The 13,867-nt window shown below is 44.1% G+C and overlaps 1 protein-coding gene across 4 annotated transcripts in view; it reads right to left on the bottom strand.

The window, feature by feature from the left end:
• RANGAP1 (Ran GTPase activating protein 1) overlaps positions 1-13,867 on the bottom strand; it is a 388,853-nt gene that overhangs the window by 268,098 nt on the left and 106,888 nt on the right. For all 4 annotated transcript variants that reach the window (XM_073592640.1, XM_073592641.1, XM_073592639.1 and 1 more), the window contains one exon: positions 4,771-4,898. In XM_073592640.1, coding sequence (XP_073448741.1) covers positions 4,771-4,898 — 128 coding nt within the window. The remainder of the gene's footprint in view (positions 1-4,770; positions 4,899-13,867) is intronic.

Below are 13,867 nucleotides of genomic sequence, written 5' to 3'. Positions count from 1 at the left end.
CATAGGCCGCATTCATGCTGTCATGCTGTTAAGGTATTTCCTTACCCTCCCAGTCTACGTTTTCTCCCTTCTACGCCTACTTCAGCGCATGATCCTATCCTTTACCTGGTCTTACCAATGTCCCAGGGTTTCACATCCTTCCCTGGATAGACACAAATTCCGGGTGGTCTTGGAGTTCCTAATGTAGCAAAATACTATCATGCCGCTCAGATTTCTCAAAGAGGAAAAACAGACAGCGCAAAACCAAAATGAAAACCCAGCAGCTGAACACTGAAGGCCAATATAAAATCCTTAATTATAACTCTCAAAATAAAGCAGTGCAGCGCTTAAAGTAACAAATACATATAATAAATATGAGGCAAAGTCCCAAAATATATCTTGATCCGAGGAAATGAATAATTGTCCACTAGTAGAAAGGAAACTCCTCAGATGGTAAGAAAAAAGGTGCAGTCATAAGATAAACTTGACATTTGTGTATCAACACCACTGTGTTCCAACACCAGAAGCAGAGGCCACTCACCTTATTGAGTAGACCTTCTGCGCTAACAGATAGGTCACTCATGCAGTTCCTTTCACAGGGTAATAGTATAGATGAAAAGGCTGGCCACATATGTTTCCCCAGGACTTGCAGTATCCAAATGTCAATCTCATCGGCAGGTATAAATCAGGACATAGTGCTCTCCATATGATAAAATGGTAAATTTATTAAATAAAAAACGTTACTCACAAAGATAGCACTGAATCCCAGTGCAGGAGTATAGGTCATATGGAAATAAAACCAGATAGGTGGCTGTCCAAGGGGCTCCGTGACGTCAGTACACCGAGAGGCTCCGTGACGTCAGTACACGAGGGGCTCCGTGACGTCAGTACACGAGGGGCTCCGTGACGTCAGTACACGAGGGGCTCCGTGACGTCAGTACACGAGGGGCTCCGTGACGTCAGTACACGAGGGGCTCCGTGACGTCAGTACAGCCACCTATCTGGTTTTATTTCCATATGTCCTATACTCCTGCACTGGGATTCAGTGCTATCTTTGTGAGTAACGTTTTTTTATTTAATAAATTTACCATTTTATCATATGGAGAGCACTATGTCCTGTCATTTTGTTTTAACATGATTTATACCTGCCGATGAGATTGACATTTGGATACTGCAAGTCCTGGGGAAAACATATTTGGCCAGCCTTTTAATCTATACTATTACCCTGTGGAAGGGACTGCATGAGTGACCTATCTGATAACGCAGAAGGTCTACTCAATAAGGTGAGCGGTCTCTACTTCTGGTGGTGGAACACAGTGGTGTTGATACACGAATGTCAAGTTTATCTTATCACTGCACCTTTTTCCTTACCATCTGAGGAGTTTCCTCTCTACTAGTCGCTCAGATTTCTCAAATGACTTTACTCCACGCAACTTCGGATGTCCCCTTGTGGGTGCTCCTTGAACTCCTGAACTGTGCCCCAAATCCTCTCTCAGCCTTACTGTGGCTTCCTCATAAACTTCGCCCCCCCACCCTTAGCCCCCTTATGTGACAGTTTAATGTGCTAGGTTCGTTACTCTGGTAACCTTATATCCCCATTCCTTCCGCTTCTCCCCCTCTTCAACAACACGCTATTTCTGCCGGGCTTTGGGGAACCGGGATCTTTCTCCTGGTGGTCAACTCACAGGTTCACTGAGGTCCGCCACTTCCTTTCATTCCGTACTCGCCCTTCCTGGCCCTCTTTTTGGGATACCCACGAGGCACCACCCGAGGAATTTATTTGCTACGCCCAATTGCAGCACTGGGTGTCTTCGCTGAGATGCCACTCCTACACCTTTCAAAAGACAGTCCTCGAACATATCTGCCTCTATTCCCCTGGCTCCCCAGGCACCATCTTGAGGATCTATTCTTCTCTTAATGCTATAGACTCTCCTGCAGTGGCGTCTTACAAGTCACAGTAGGAGTGCGATCAGCCGACCTCTATTGATCCAGAGAAATGGAACAAAACCTGGTCCTCCATTGCCAAGTGCTCCTTCAACAAGGCCAACCTAGAAGCTGCATACAAGGTCCTCCTAAGATGGTATTGGGTCCCAGCCCGGATAGCGAGTTCAAACCCATCCTATAGTGACAGGTGTTTCAGGTGTTGTGGCCAACGAGGGGACGCTGTTCACACTTGGTGGTCCTTGTGACAGACCTAGCCAGGACATGGGCTTTTAGAGAGAACTGAGAAACCTTTGTTTCAGCCCATGTCCCTCTTATGTCTAAGTTACCCTGTGTCCTTTAGGGGCACAGGGCGACCAAGCAAATGGGCAAGTAATATTTGCAAACTAGAGCATCTGAAACATGGGCTCCCTTTGTTGGCCCTTGGGCCTAGGCGAAATATGTGGATCTTCAGGTCGTACCCCTAGGTCACTCAGTGGACATTTAGTATTCACAAAAAAGTCGACCATATTTTATTTCTGCCCACGCAGAATATGATATTTCTGATGTGCTGTACCCATGCCTGGGTGAACAGTTGTTATGCTCACTCCTTCTCCTGCCTTCAGAGTGCCCCTATAGCAAGCCGCATGCCATGGGGGTGCTTTTACAGGCTTGATCCCTAGCTGCACTGTGTGCTTCTGTTGACACACATAGTGCGCCTCGGCTCGGGCCCCTGCTCCCTCTTCACAGGCTGTGGTTGACAGCAGCAGGTGTCAATGGCTCCCACTGCTGCATCTGAGTCCTGTGAGGAGGAAGAGAACGAGTAGTGCTGCTGCTCTCAGGTACAGCGCTAAATCGAGATCAGGTAAGTAAACAGGAGGGGCTAGAGGGAAGCTGGTCACAGAAGGTTTTTACTTTAATGTATAGAATGCATTAAAGCAGTAGTAAACACCGCTGGGACACTTGTACCTACAGGCAAGCTTATAATAAAGCTTACCTGTAGGTACAAGGAATATCTTCTAAACGTGCACCGTTTAGGAGATACTCTGTTTCTTCAGCCAGTGACATCACCGACACATGTGCTCTAAAGAGATGACTTACTCATGCTGTCCCTTCAGAGCTCTGCGTCGCACCCATGACTCCTGCGCACATGCGCGAAAGTGATGCCATCGTGGCTCTGCCATTGAAACGGCCAGAGCCCGCAAATCTAGAAGGAAGACCGAGTGAAGATGGAAGCCCTGTTAGTGGTGAAAGCACGCCGCTGGAGGGCTTCCTTTTCAATTAAGTATTTTATAATGTGCTGGTATGCGATGCATACTAGCACATTATATGTTGCAGGAATTTTATATTTTTTTTTATGGAAGTTTACAAACGCTTTAAGGTAAAAAAAAAAAAAAACTTCTGTGTTTAGAATCACTTACTTCTTCAGCCCAGAACTACATGTTCCATGAGGCATTGCTTCACAACCTCTCAGGCACTTACTTACATGTATGGACTGTGTACTGAGTTATTTGTGTGCTGCACTGAATTCCCTGATATGCAGACAATAATGCATTTTGTATGCAGGGCGACTAATCGGCTGACCAACTAATCGATTATGAATATAGCTGACAACTATTTTTATAATCAATTATGTTGATTAGTGGTTTCAGCCCTACAGAAAAGTAATCTAAGCAGCTGGCAACACCAAGTGGCAAAACACTTCCTCTGCTAGAGAGCTTAGATAGTAGCAAGCATTACAAGTAGTAAAAAAGAAAAACCCAGTGGTGATTTAATACCACCAAAAGAAAGCACTATTTGTGTGAATAAAATGATAAAAATATATGTGTACAGTGTTGCATGACTGAGTAATTATCATTCAAAGTGCGACAGCACTGAAAGCTGAAAATTGGCCTGGGCAGGAAGGGGGTGAAAGAGCCCTGTATTGAGGTGAAGACATTATAAACCTTCCAATCTGCACCTTAAGTTTTTCACCTGCCTAAAATGTGCACTGATCATGTAATTTCATGGTGTCATTTGCTGGCCTGTATACACAGCCTATAGTAGAATTGTCACATTCCTGTCAGCAATTTTCATTTGTGGTCATACATGAGGCATGGCAGTGCACAGGTTAATGCAGGATCTCTGTCTCTAAGAAATTACACTTCCTGTGAAGAAACCACATATTCCACAATCCATGCGTCTCTCAGTCTAGCTCCTTTGGCCATACTATTCCTGGGGGTCACAGCTGTCGGGTGACATCAGAGTCGGTTCAGGCTCTGCAGAGATCTCGACAATGTCAGGATTCAGCCAGATTCCTGACTGTCAGCTTGCTCAGCCTCTCAACATGCTGCTGAGAGCCTGAGCCAGCTGCTCCCGACCTTCCACAGCTCGGTGCTCCAGCGAGCACCAGTAGGGATGAGCACAGAGCCGGTGACTGTGCTCTGAGTGGAACTGAGCAATCAAAAATCACTGAACTCTGTTTCCTGGTCCACTCTGAGCACAGATCAGCGGTCTTTGATTGCTCAGTACTTGGTGTAGAGCTGGTGGGGAGACAGCTGCAGCATCAGATCAATGCTGCAGCCATCTAGGTGAGTAAGAATGTTTTCTTCTTTTCCCACTATGAAGATCAGCAAAAAGAAAAAAAACAGAAAAAGATCACAATACCCTAAAAAGGCATCCGTCCTCCTAGGATAAAACTGAAGTTCAGCCACCAGGTGTTGCTGGCCTCTTGAGTTGCTTTTTTGTTGCACTATCCAGCATTATCCTGCAGGGGGCTACCCACACATATAATGAATGAAGCTGTGTTCATCAATGAAAGATAGAAAAATGGATTTAAGACCCATTACCTTATAGTCACAATGTTTCACTCAAAAAAGTCAACATGGTTACCTTGAGATCAGACTTATTTTCCAAAGCCTTAGCAATAGCTTTAGCTGCTTCCACACCTACTGTGTTGCCCTCCAGACGTAACGCCTGCAGCCCCTCATACTCCTTAATTTCCTGAATCACATTTTCAGCTGTAAATAAAAAAAATAAAAAAGGAAGAAGGAAGAATAAGTTTAAATATAGCACAAAAAGACTATACCAAATTTAAAACAAGCAAGAATTGTAAATGGAAACTCCAGTTAAGGCAAAACTAAACTCTAAGCACCACAAACTGAAAATGCTCTTTAATTCACTTATAATAAAATTTTAAACACAAAATCACCACCTAGCATGTCTAGTCAGACCTCTTGAGAAGGGGCAGATGATTTATGTAGAATTTAGAGGGGGAGTCCTCTATGGGAACAATGGCTTTATCACGTCTAGAGAATCCATCTGCCCTAAGCGCAAACATGTAGGCAGGAGGCAGTGCTTAGTCGAGAAAGTCCCTACTCCCCTCCTTGGAGACAAAGGGGATACATAACATAATTTTGGCCTAGGCCAGAAACCAGGAAGCAATTGAAGAAATGTAATATAAAACCCAAAAGTTTAAAACAAGTAAATAAACCTTCTGATCAATTTACTAATGTTAGCAGCATAAGGATTAAAGTGGTTATAAAGGCAGAAGTTTTTTTTATCTTAAAGTGGATGTAAAAGAAGCCTTACAGGATACACAGAGATTAAACAAATCTCCCTACATAAGTTTTATATCTGCTGTTTTTCCCTTTCTATATTCTTTAGAAAGTGAACAAGTGTGTTAGGTTTTTACTTCCTCATTCTGCAGAGTCAGTGTGGTGTTGGATTACACTGGGTACAGCTGATTGGAGGAAAGGCACACACCCCTCTCCACATAGGCAGAGACTTTCAAAGCTCTGCTCTGAATAGACCAGCGCTGTGCTAATATATTTAGAGCAACCTCCCACAGCACAAACTGCAGGCTGCTTTTATCTCCTGTATGGGAGAACTTGTCAGAAGTTATCATGCTGATAACAGAGCTGGACTCTGTGCTTTGGAGAGAGATAAGAAAACACTACAAATCTATATGCCCATCTCAAATTTCATGAATCTGGTTTACATCCACTTTAATGCATTCTATGCATTAAGATAAAAGGCATTCCAGGACTCTCCCTCATTGGCTAAGACCGCAGCACAGCGCCATTGGCTCCCGCTGCTGTCAAAGTCAGTGAGCCAATGAAAAGAGAAAGAGGGTAGGGACGGGCCACGGCTCTGTGTCTGAATGGACACAGGGAGCAGCAGCTTGGGTGCCCCCATAGAATCGGCTCGGGTGCCCCATAGCAAGCTGCTTGCTGTGGGGGCACTCAACAAGAGGGAGGGGCCAGACGCACTGAAGAGGGACAAAAGAAGAGAAAGATCTGAGCTGCTCTGTGCAAAACCACTGCACAGAGCAGGCAAGTATAAAGGTTGTTATTTTTAATGGAAAAAAACAAGGACTTTAGTATCACTTTAACCACTTCAGCCCGGACCATTTGGCTGCCTAAAGACCAGAGGACTTTTTACAATTTGGCACTGCATCGCTTTAACTGGTAATTGCGTGGTCATGCAATGTTGTACCCAAACAAAATTTGCATCCTTTTTTTCCCATAAAAAGAGCTGTCTTTTTATGGCATTTGATTGCCTCTGAGATTTTTATTTTTTGCGATATAAATGAAAAAAAAACGAAAATTTGGAAAAAAATGATATTTTCTACTTTTTGTTATAAGAAAAATCCAATAAACTCAATTTTAGTCATACATTTAGGCCAAAATGTATTCAGCCACATGACTTTGGCAAAAAAAAAAATGTCAATAAGCGTATAATTATTGGTTTGCGCAAAAGTTATAGCATCTACAAACTAGGGTACATTTTCTGGAATTTACGCAGCTTTTAGTTTATCACTGCCTATTTCATTTCTTGAGGTGCTAAAATGGCAGGGCAGTACAAACCCCCCCAAATGACCCCATTTTGGAAAGTAGACACCCCAAGGAAATTGCTGAGAGGCACGTTGAGCCCACTGAATATGTAATTTTTTTTGTCCGAAGTGACTGAAAAATGCCAAAAAAAAAATTTTTTTTTACAAAAAGTTGTCACTAAATGATACATTGCTCACACATGCCATGGTTATATGTGGACTTACACTCCAAAAATACATTCTGCTGCTTCTCCCGAGTACGGGGATACCACATGTGTGAGACTTTTTGGGAGCCTAGCCGCGTACGGGACCCCGAAAACCAAGCACTGCCTTCAGGCTTTCTAACCCCGAAAACCAAGCACCGCCTTCAGGCTTTCTAAGGGTGTAAATGTTTTATTTCCCTCCTCACTACCTATCACAGTTTCGAAGGCCACAAAATGGCAGGATAGCACAAAGCCCCCCAAAAATTCCCCAATTTTGGAAAGTAGACAACCCAAGCTATTTGCTGAGAGGCATGGTGAGTATTTTGCAACTCTCATTTGTTTTTGAAAATGAAGATAGTAAAGAAAAGTATTTTTTTTTCTTTTTTCAATACTTTCTGACAAAAAGCGAGATCTCACCATACCTCTCAGCAAATAGCTTGGGGTGTCCAATTTCCAAAATGAGGTAATTGGGGGGGGGGGGGGGGGGGGGGTTGTGCCATCTGGGCATTCCATGGCCTCCAAAACTCTGATAGGCAATGAGGAGTGAAATCAAAAATTTACACCCTTAGAAAGCCTGAAGGCGGTGATTGGTTTTTGGTAGGGGTGCAACGGATCAAAAAACTCACGGTTCGGATCGTTCCTCGGATCAGGAGTCACGGTTCGGATCATTTTCGGATCAACAAAAAAAAAAATCTCCCCCACTGTAATATCCACAATCTCCCTATTGGCAGAGTATATTGGCAGGCTATTGGCAGGGCATTGCAGAGTATTGGCAGGGCATTGCAGAGTATTGGCAGGGCATTGCAGAATATTGGCGGGGCATTGCAGGGTATTGCAGCAGGGCATTGCAGAGTATTGGCACTGCTGCCATCTGATCTCTCCCCTCCACTGTACAGATCAGTACACAGAGGGGAGAGAGGAACTGGCGTCATGACATGACGCCGGTTTGTTACAAGTGATCGCTCCGTCATTCGACGGAGCGTTCACGTGCTAAACGGCCACCGGGTGTACCAAGATGGCCGCCGCTCCGGAGCTAGGCCAAAGCTGCGGCCTTTCCTATGGCCTAGGCCACAGAGCGCTCCACGGATCGCGGGTGTCCTGTATGGATTAACCTCCACGGATCAGATCACGGATCGATGACGATCCGTTGCACCCCTAGTTTTTGGGGTCCTGTACGTGGCTAGGCACCCAAAAAGTCTCACACGTGGTATCCCTGTACTCAGGAGAAGCAGCAGAATGTATTTTGTGGTGTAATTCCACATATGCCCATGGCATGTTTGAGCAATATATCATTTACTGACAACTTTGTGCAAAAAAAAAAAAAAAAAAAATTTGTCTTTTTCCCGCAACTTGTGTCAAAATATAAAACATTCCATAGACTCGACATGCCCCTCAGCAAATAGCTTGGGGTGTCTACTTTCCAAAATGGGGTCATTTGAGGGGGGGGGGGGGGGTTGAACTGTCCTGGCATTTTATGCACAACATTTAGAAGCTTATGTTACACATCACTCACTCTTCTAACCACTTAACCACTTGAGCCCCGGACCATTATGCTGCCTAAGGACCAGAGGTCTTTTTCCAATTTGGCACTGCGTCGCTTTAACTGCTAATTGCGCGGTCATGCAATGCTGTACCCAAACGAAATTTGCGTCCTTTTCTTCCCACAAATAGAGCTTTCTTTTGATGGTATTTGATCACCTCTGCGGTTTTTATTTTTTGCGCTATAAACGGAAAAAGACCGAAAATTTTGAAAAAAAATGATATTTTCTACTTTTTGTTATAAAAAAAATCCAATAAACTAAATTTTAGTCATACATTTAGGCCAAAATGTATTCGGCCACATGTCTTTGGTAAAAAAAATGTCAATAAGCGTATATTTATTGGTTTGCGCAAAAGTTATAGCGTCTACAAACTAGGGTACATTTTCTGGAATTTACACAGCTTTTAGTTTATGACTGCCTATGTCATTTCTTGAGGTGCTAAAATGGCAGGGCAGTACAAAACCCCCCCAAATGACCCCATTTTGGAAAGTAGACACCCCAAGGAAATTGCTGAGAGGCATGTTGAACCCATTGAATATTTATTTTTTTTGTCCCAAGTGATTGAAAAATGACAAAAAAAAAAAAAAAAAAAATATTTACAAAAAGTCGTCACTAAATGATATATTGCTCACACAGGCCATGGGCCTATGTGGAATTGCACCCCAAAATACATTTAGCTGTTTCTCCTGAGTATGGGGATACCACATGTGTGGGACTTTTTGGGAGCCTAGCCGCGTACGGGGCCCCGAAAACCAATCACCGCCTTCAGGATTTCTAAGGGTGTAAATTTTTGCTTTCACTCTTCACTGCCTATCACAGTTTCGGAGGCCATGGAATGCCCAGGTGGCACAAAACCCCCCAAAATGACCCCATTTTGGAAAGTAGACACCCCAAGCTATTTGCTGAGAGGCATATTGAGTCCATGGAATATTTTATATTTTGACACAAGTTGCGGGAAAGTGACACTTTTTTTTTTTTTTTTTTTTTTTTTTTCATAAAGTTGTCACTAAATGATATATTGCTCACACAGGCCATGGGCATATGTGGAATTGCACCCCAAAATACATTTAGCTGCTTCTCCTGAGTATGGGGATACCACATGTGTGGGACTTTTTGGGAGCCTAGCCGCGTACGGGGCCCCGAAAACCAATCACTGCCTTCAGGATTTCTAAGGGTGAAAATTTTTGATTTCACTCTTTACTGCCTATCACAGTTTCGGAGGCCATGGAATGCCCAGGTGGCACAAAACCCCCCCAAATGACCCCATTTTGGAAAGTAGACACCCCAAGCTATTTGCTGAAAGGCATGGTGAGTATTTTGCAGCTCTCATTTGTTTTTGAAAATGAAGAAAGACAAGAAAAAACATTTTTTTTTTTTCTTTTTTCAATTTTCAAAACTTTGTGACAAAAAGTGAGGTCTGCAAAATACTCACTATACCTCTCAGCAAATAGCTTGGGGTGTCTACTTTCCAAAATGGGGTCATTTGGGGGGGTTTTGTGCCACCTGGGCATTCCATGGCCTCCGAAACTGTGATAGGCAGTGAAGAGTGAAATCAAAAATTCACGCCCTTAGAAAGCCTGAAGGCGGTGCTTGGTTTTCGGGGTCCTGTACGCGGCTAGGCTCCCAAAAAGTCTCACACATGTGGTATCCCCGTACTCAGGAGAAGCAGCAGAATGTATTTTGGGGTGTAATTTCACATATTTCCATGGCATGTTTGAGCAATATATCATTTAGTGACAACTTTGTGCAAAAAAAAAAAAAAAAAAATTTGTCTCTTTCCCGCAACTTGTGTCGCAATATAAAATATTCCATGGACTCGACATGCCTCTCAGCAAATAGCTTGGGGTGTCTACTTTCCAAAATGGGGTCATTTGGGGGGGTTTTGAACTGTCCTGGCATTTTATGCACAACATTTAGAAGCTTATGTCACACATCACCCACTCTTCTAACCACTTGAAGACAAAGCCCTTTCTGACACTTATTGTTTACATGAAAAAGTTTTTTTTTTTTGCAAAAAAATTACTTTGAACCCCCAAACATTATATATTTTTTTAAAGCAAATGCCCTACAGATTAAAATGGTGGGTGTTTCATTTTTTTTTTTCACACAGTAATTGCGCAGCGATTTTTCAAACGCATTTTTTGGGGAAAAAACACACTTTTTTTAATTTTAATGCACTAAAACACGCTATATTGCCCAAATGTTTGATGAAATAAAAAAGATGATCTTAGGCCGAGTACATGGATACCAAACATGACATGCTTTAAAATTGCGCACAAACGTGCAGTGGCAACAAAATAAATACATGTTTAAAAGCCTTCAAAAGCCTTTACAGGTTACCACTTTAGATTTACAGAGGAGGTCTACTGGAAAAATTACTGCCCTCGATCTGGCCTTCGCGGTGATACCTCACATGCATGGTGCAATTGCTGTTTATGTTTGACGACAGACCGCCGCTTGCGTTCGCCTTAGCGCGAGAGCAGGGGGCGACAGGGGTGTTTTTTTTTTTTTTTTTTTTTTTCTTTATTATTTTTTTGCTTTTTTAATCTTACTTTTAAACTGTTCCTTTCATATTTTTTTTTTTAATCATTTTTATTGTTATCTCGGGGAATGTAAATATCCCCTATGATAGCAATAGGTAGTGACAGGTACTCTTTTTTGAAAAAATTGTGGTCTATTAGACCCTAGATCTCTCCTCTGCCCTCAAAGCATCTGACCACACCAAGATCGGTGTGATAAAATGCTTCCCCAATTTCCCAATGGCGCTATTTACATCCGGCGAAATCTAAGTCATGAAATACTCGTAGCTTCCGGTTTCTTAGGCCATAGAGATGTTTGGAGCCACTCTGGTCTCTGATCAGCTCTATGGTCAGCTGGCTGAATCACCGGCTGCATTCTCAGGTTCCCTGTTGAGACAGGAGAGCCAGAGAAAAACACGGAAGACGGTGGGGGGGGGGGCATTCCCTCCCACGGCTTGTAAAAGCAGTCTAGAGGCTAATTAGCCGCTAGGATTGCTTTTACATGAAAGCCGACCGCTGGCTGAAAAGAATGATACCAAGATGATACCTAAACCTGCAGGCATCATTCTGGTATAACCACTCAAAGTCGTGAATGGCGTACCTGAAGACAAAAAAATGGTTAACAATGGTTAACAATAAAGCACAGTAAAGTGTAAATAATTACACACCTGAAAAACAAACATGATAAAACATAATAACAATAACAATAACAATAAAACATTGCAGAATAGAATACAGTAAAAAAGAGCAGAACAATAGAGAGAGAGAATAGAGAGAGAGAGAACAATAAAACAACTATTTTTTTTTATTTCATATTTTTTTTTTTTTTTTACACTTTTTTTGTAACTAACTTTTATAACTGTAACCGGTTCCAGGTTCGGGTCTCTCAAAATGCGATGGCATCTTGGGAGACCCTGTGAAAGTGTGCCTAGTCTGTGCAATGCTGTACCCTACGCTAATACTCAACTAGTGAATGGTAGCGTTCAAAACATTCACCAATGCAAAGACCAGGATTGTCAGGACAGGAGGGACAATAATAGCGGGTGTCACGCCTATATCCGCGCTTGCTGCAGACACGACATCTTTTTTGGGGGTTCGTTGGGTAGGGGTACTCGGGAGGACATAAAAATGCCTCTCATGCAGCCGACTGCATTTGGTTGGGGATGTGAATGGGGGAAGTACGGGCGCTGCAGAAGCGGTGGGTTCCCAATTAGGATTGGCGAATGCAGCAGGAAGGGCACTATGGGCACGATGGGCCTGTGTTTGTCTTTTTGGTGGCAGCGGGACACTACTTGTGCTTGCCACCTCACCAGCTTCAACTGCACTTATGGGACTCGCCACGTCACCAAGTGTTACTGCAGTGCTGGTTTGACTACGACCGGGGTGTACTAGGCCGCTGGCGCTTGCCAGTTCACCAAAACGCTACCAAAAAACGTTAGCGATCGCAGGGATCAGGCCTGACTCTGCGAACGCTGCAGTTATGCGTTTAGTGTTTTGTAAGTGACAGTGATCGATCGATACTGCACTTGGGTGGGCTGGGCCGGGCCGGGCGGAGGGGCAAAACGCAGGTGCTAGCAGGTATCTGGGCTGATCCCGCTAACACTGCGTTTTTGGGAACCCTAAACTGCTGGTGACGCTAGTATAGATCTGATCGGATCAGATATTGATGCGATCAGATACTATACCACTAAGGGAGGTGTACGGTGCGTGCGTGGGTGTTAGCGGTACTGGCGCTAATCTGACGCTGCCTGGGGCTGGTGCTTGCCAGTTCACCAAAACGCTACAAAAAAAACTGTTAGCGATCGCAGGGATCAGGCCTGACTCTGCGAACGCTGCAGTTATGCGTTTAGTGTTTTGTAAGTGTCAGTGATCGATCGATACTGCACTTGGGTGGGCTGGGCTGGGCCGGGCGGAGGGGCAAAACGCAGGTGCTAGCAGGTATCTGGGCTGATTCCGCTAACACTGCGTTTTTGGGAACCCTAAACTGCTGGGGACGCTAGTATAGATCTGATCGGATCAGATATTGATCCGTTCAGATACTATACCACTAAGGGAGGCGTATGCTGCGTGCGTGGGTGTTAGCGGTACTGGCGCTAATCTGACGCCTGGGGCTGGTGCTTGCTAGTTCACCAAAATGCTACCAAAAAAACTGTTAGCGATCGCAGGGATCAGGCCTGACTCTGCGAACGCTGCAGTTATGCGTTTAGTGTTTTGTAAGTGACAGTGATCGATCGATACTGCACTTGGGTGGGCTGGGCGGAGGCACAAAACGCAGGTGCTAGCAGGTATCTGGGCTGATCCCGCTAACACTGCGTTTTTGGGAACCCTAAACTGCTGGGGACGCTAGTATAGATCTGATCGGATCAGATATTGATCCGTACAGATACTATACCACTAAGGGAGGCGTATGCTGCGTGCGTGGGTGTTAGCGGTACTGGCGCTAATCTGACGCTGCCTGGGGCGACGCATATCACCGCCGGGCGATCAGGGGGCTAAACCTTTATTTGGTAATAAACGGCGGGTGCCCTGACACTATAAAAAAATAAACAAACTAACCAGCGTCAACCGTAACAGTTATACGGTGATCAGTGGTGAAAGGGTTAACTAGGGGGCAATCAAGGGGTTAAAACATTTATTAGGTAGTATATGGGGGTCCCTGACGCTATAAAACGCTGACGGCGAACCTAAATATTTACCTCACTAACTAGCGTCACCAGCGACACTAATACAGCGATCAGAAAAATGATCGCTTAGTGACACTGGTGACAGGGGGTGATCAAGGGGTTAAAACTTTATTAGGGGGGGTTAGGGGGGTACCCTAGACCTAAAGGGGGGTAGTACTCACTGTCCCAACACTGTAACTGTCACAAACTGACACTATGCAGTAATCAG

Source organism: Aquarana catesbeiana, linkage group LG07 (assembly GCF_042186555.1).
Source record: "Aquarana catesbeiana isolate 2022-GZ linkage group LG07, ASM4218655v1, whole genome shotgun sequence".
In the NCBI taxonomy this organism is placed as follows: domain Eukaryota; kingdom Metazoa; phylum Chordata; class Amphibia; order Anura; family Ranidae; genus Aquarana; species Aquarana catesbeiana.
Note: the sequence above shows the minus strand (reverse complement) of the source record. Positions and strands in the feature narration are given on the sequence as shown.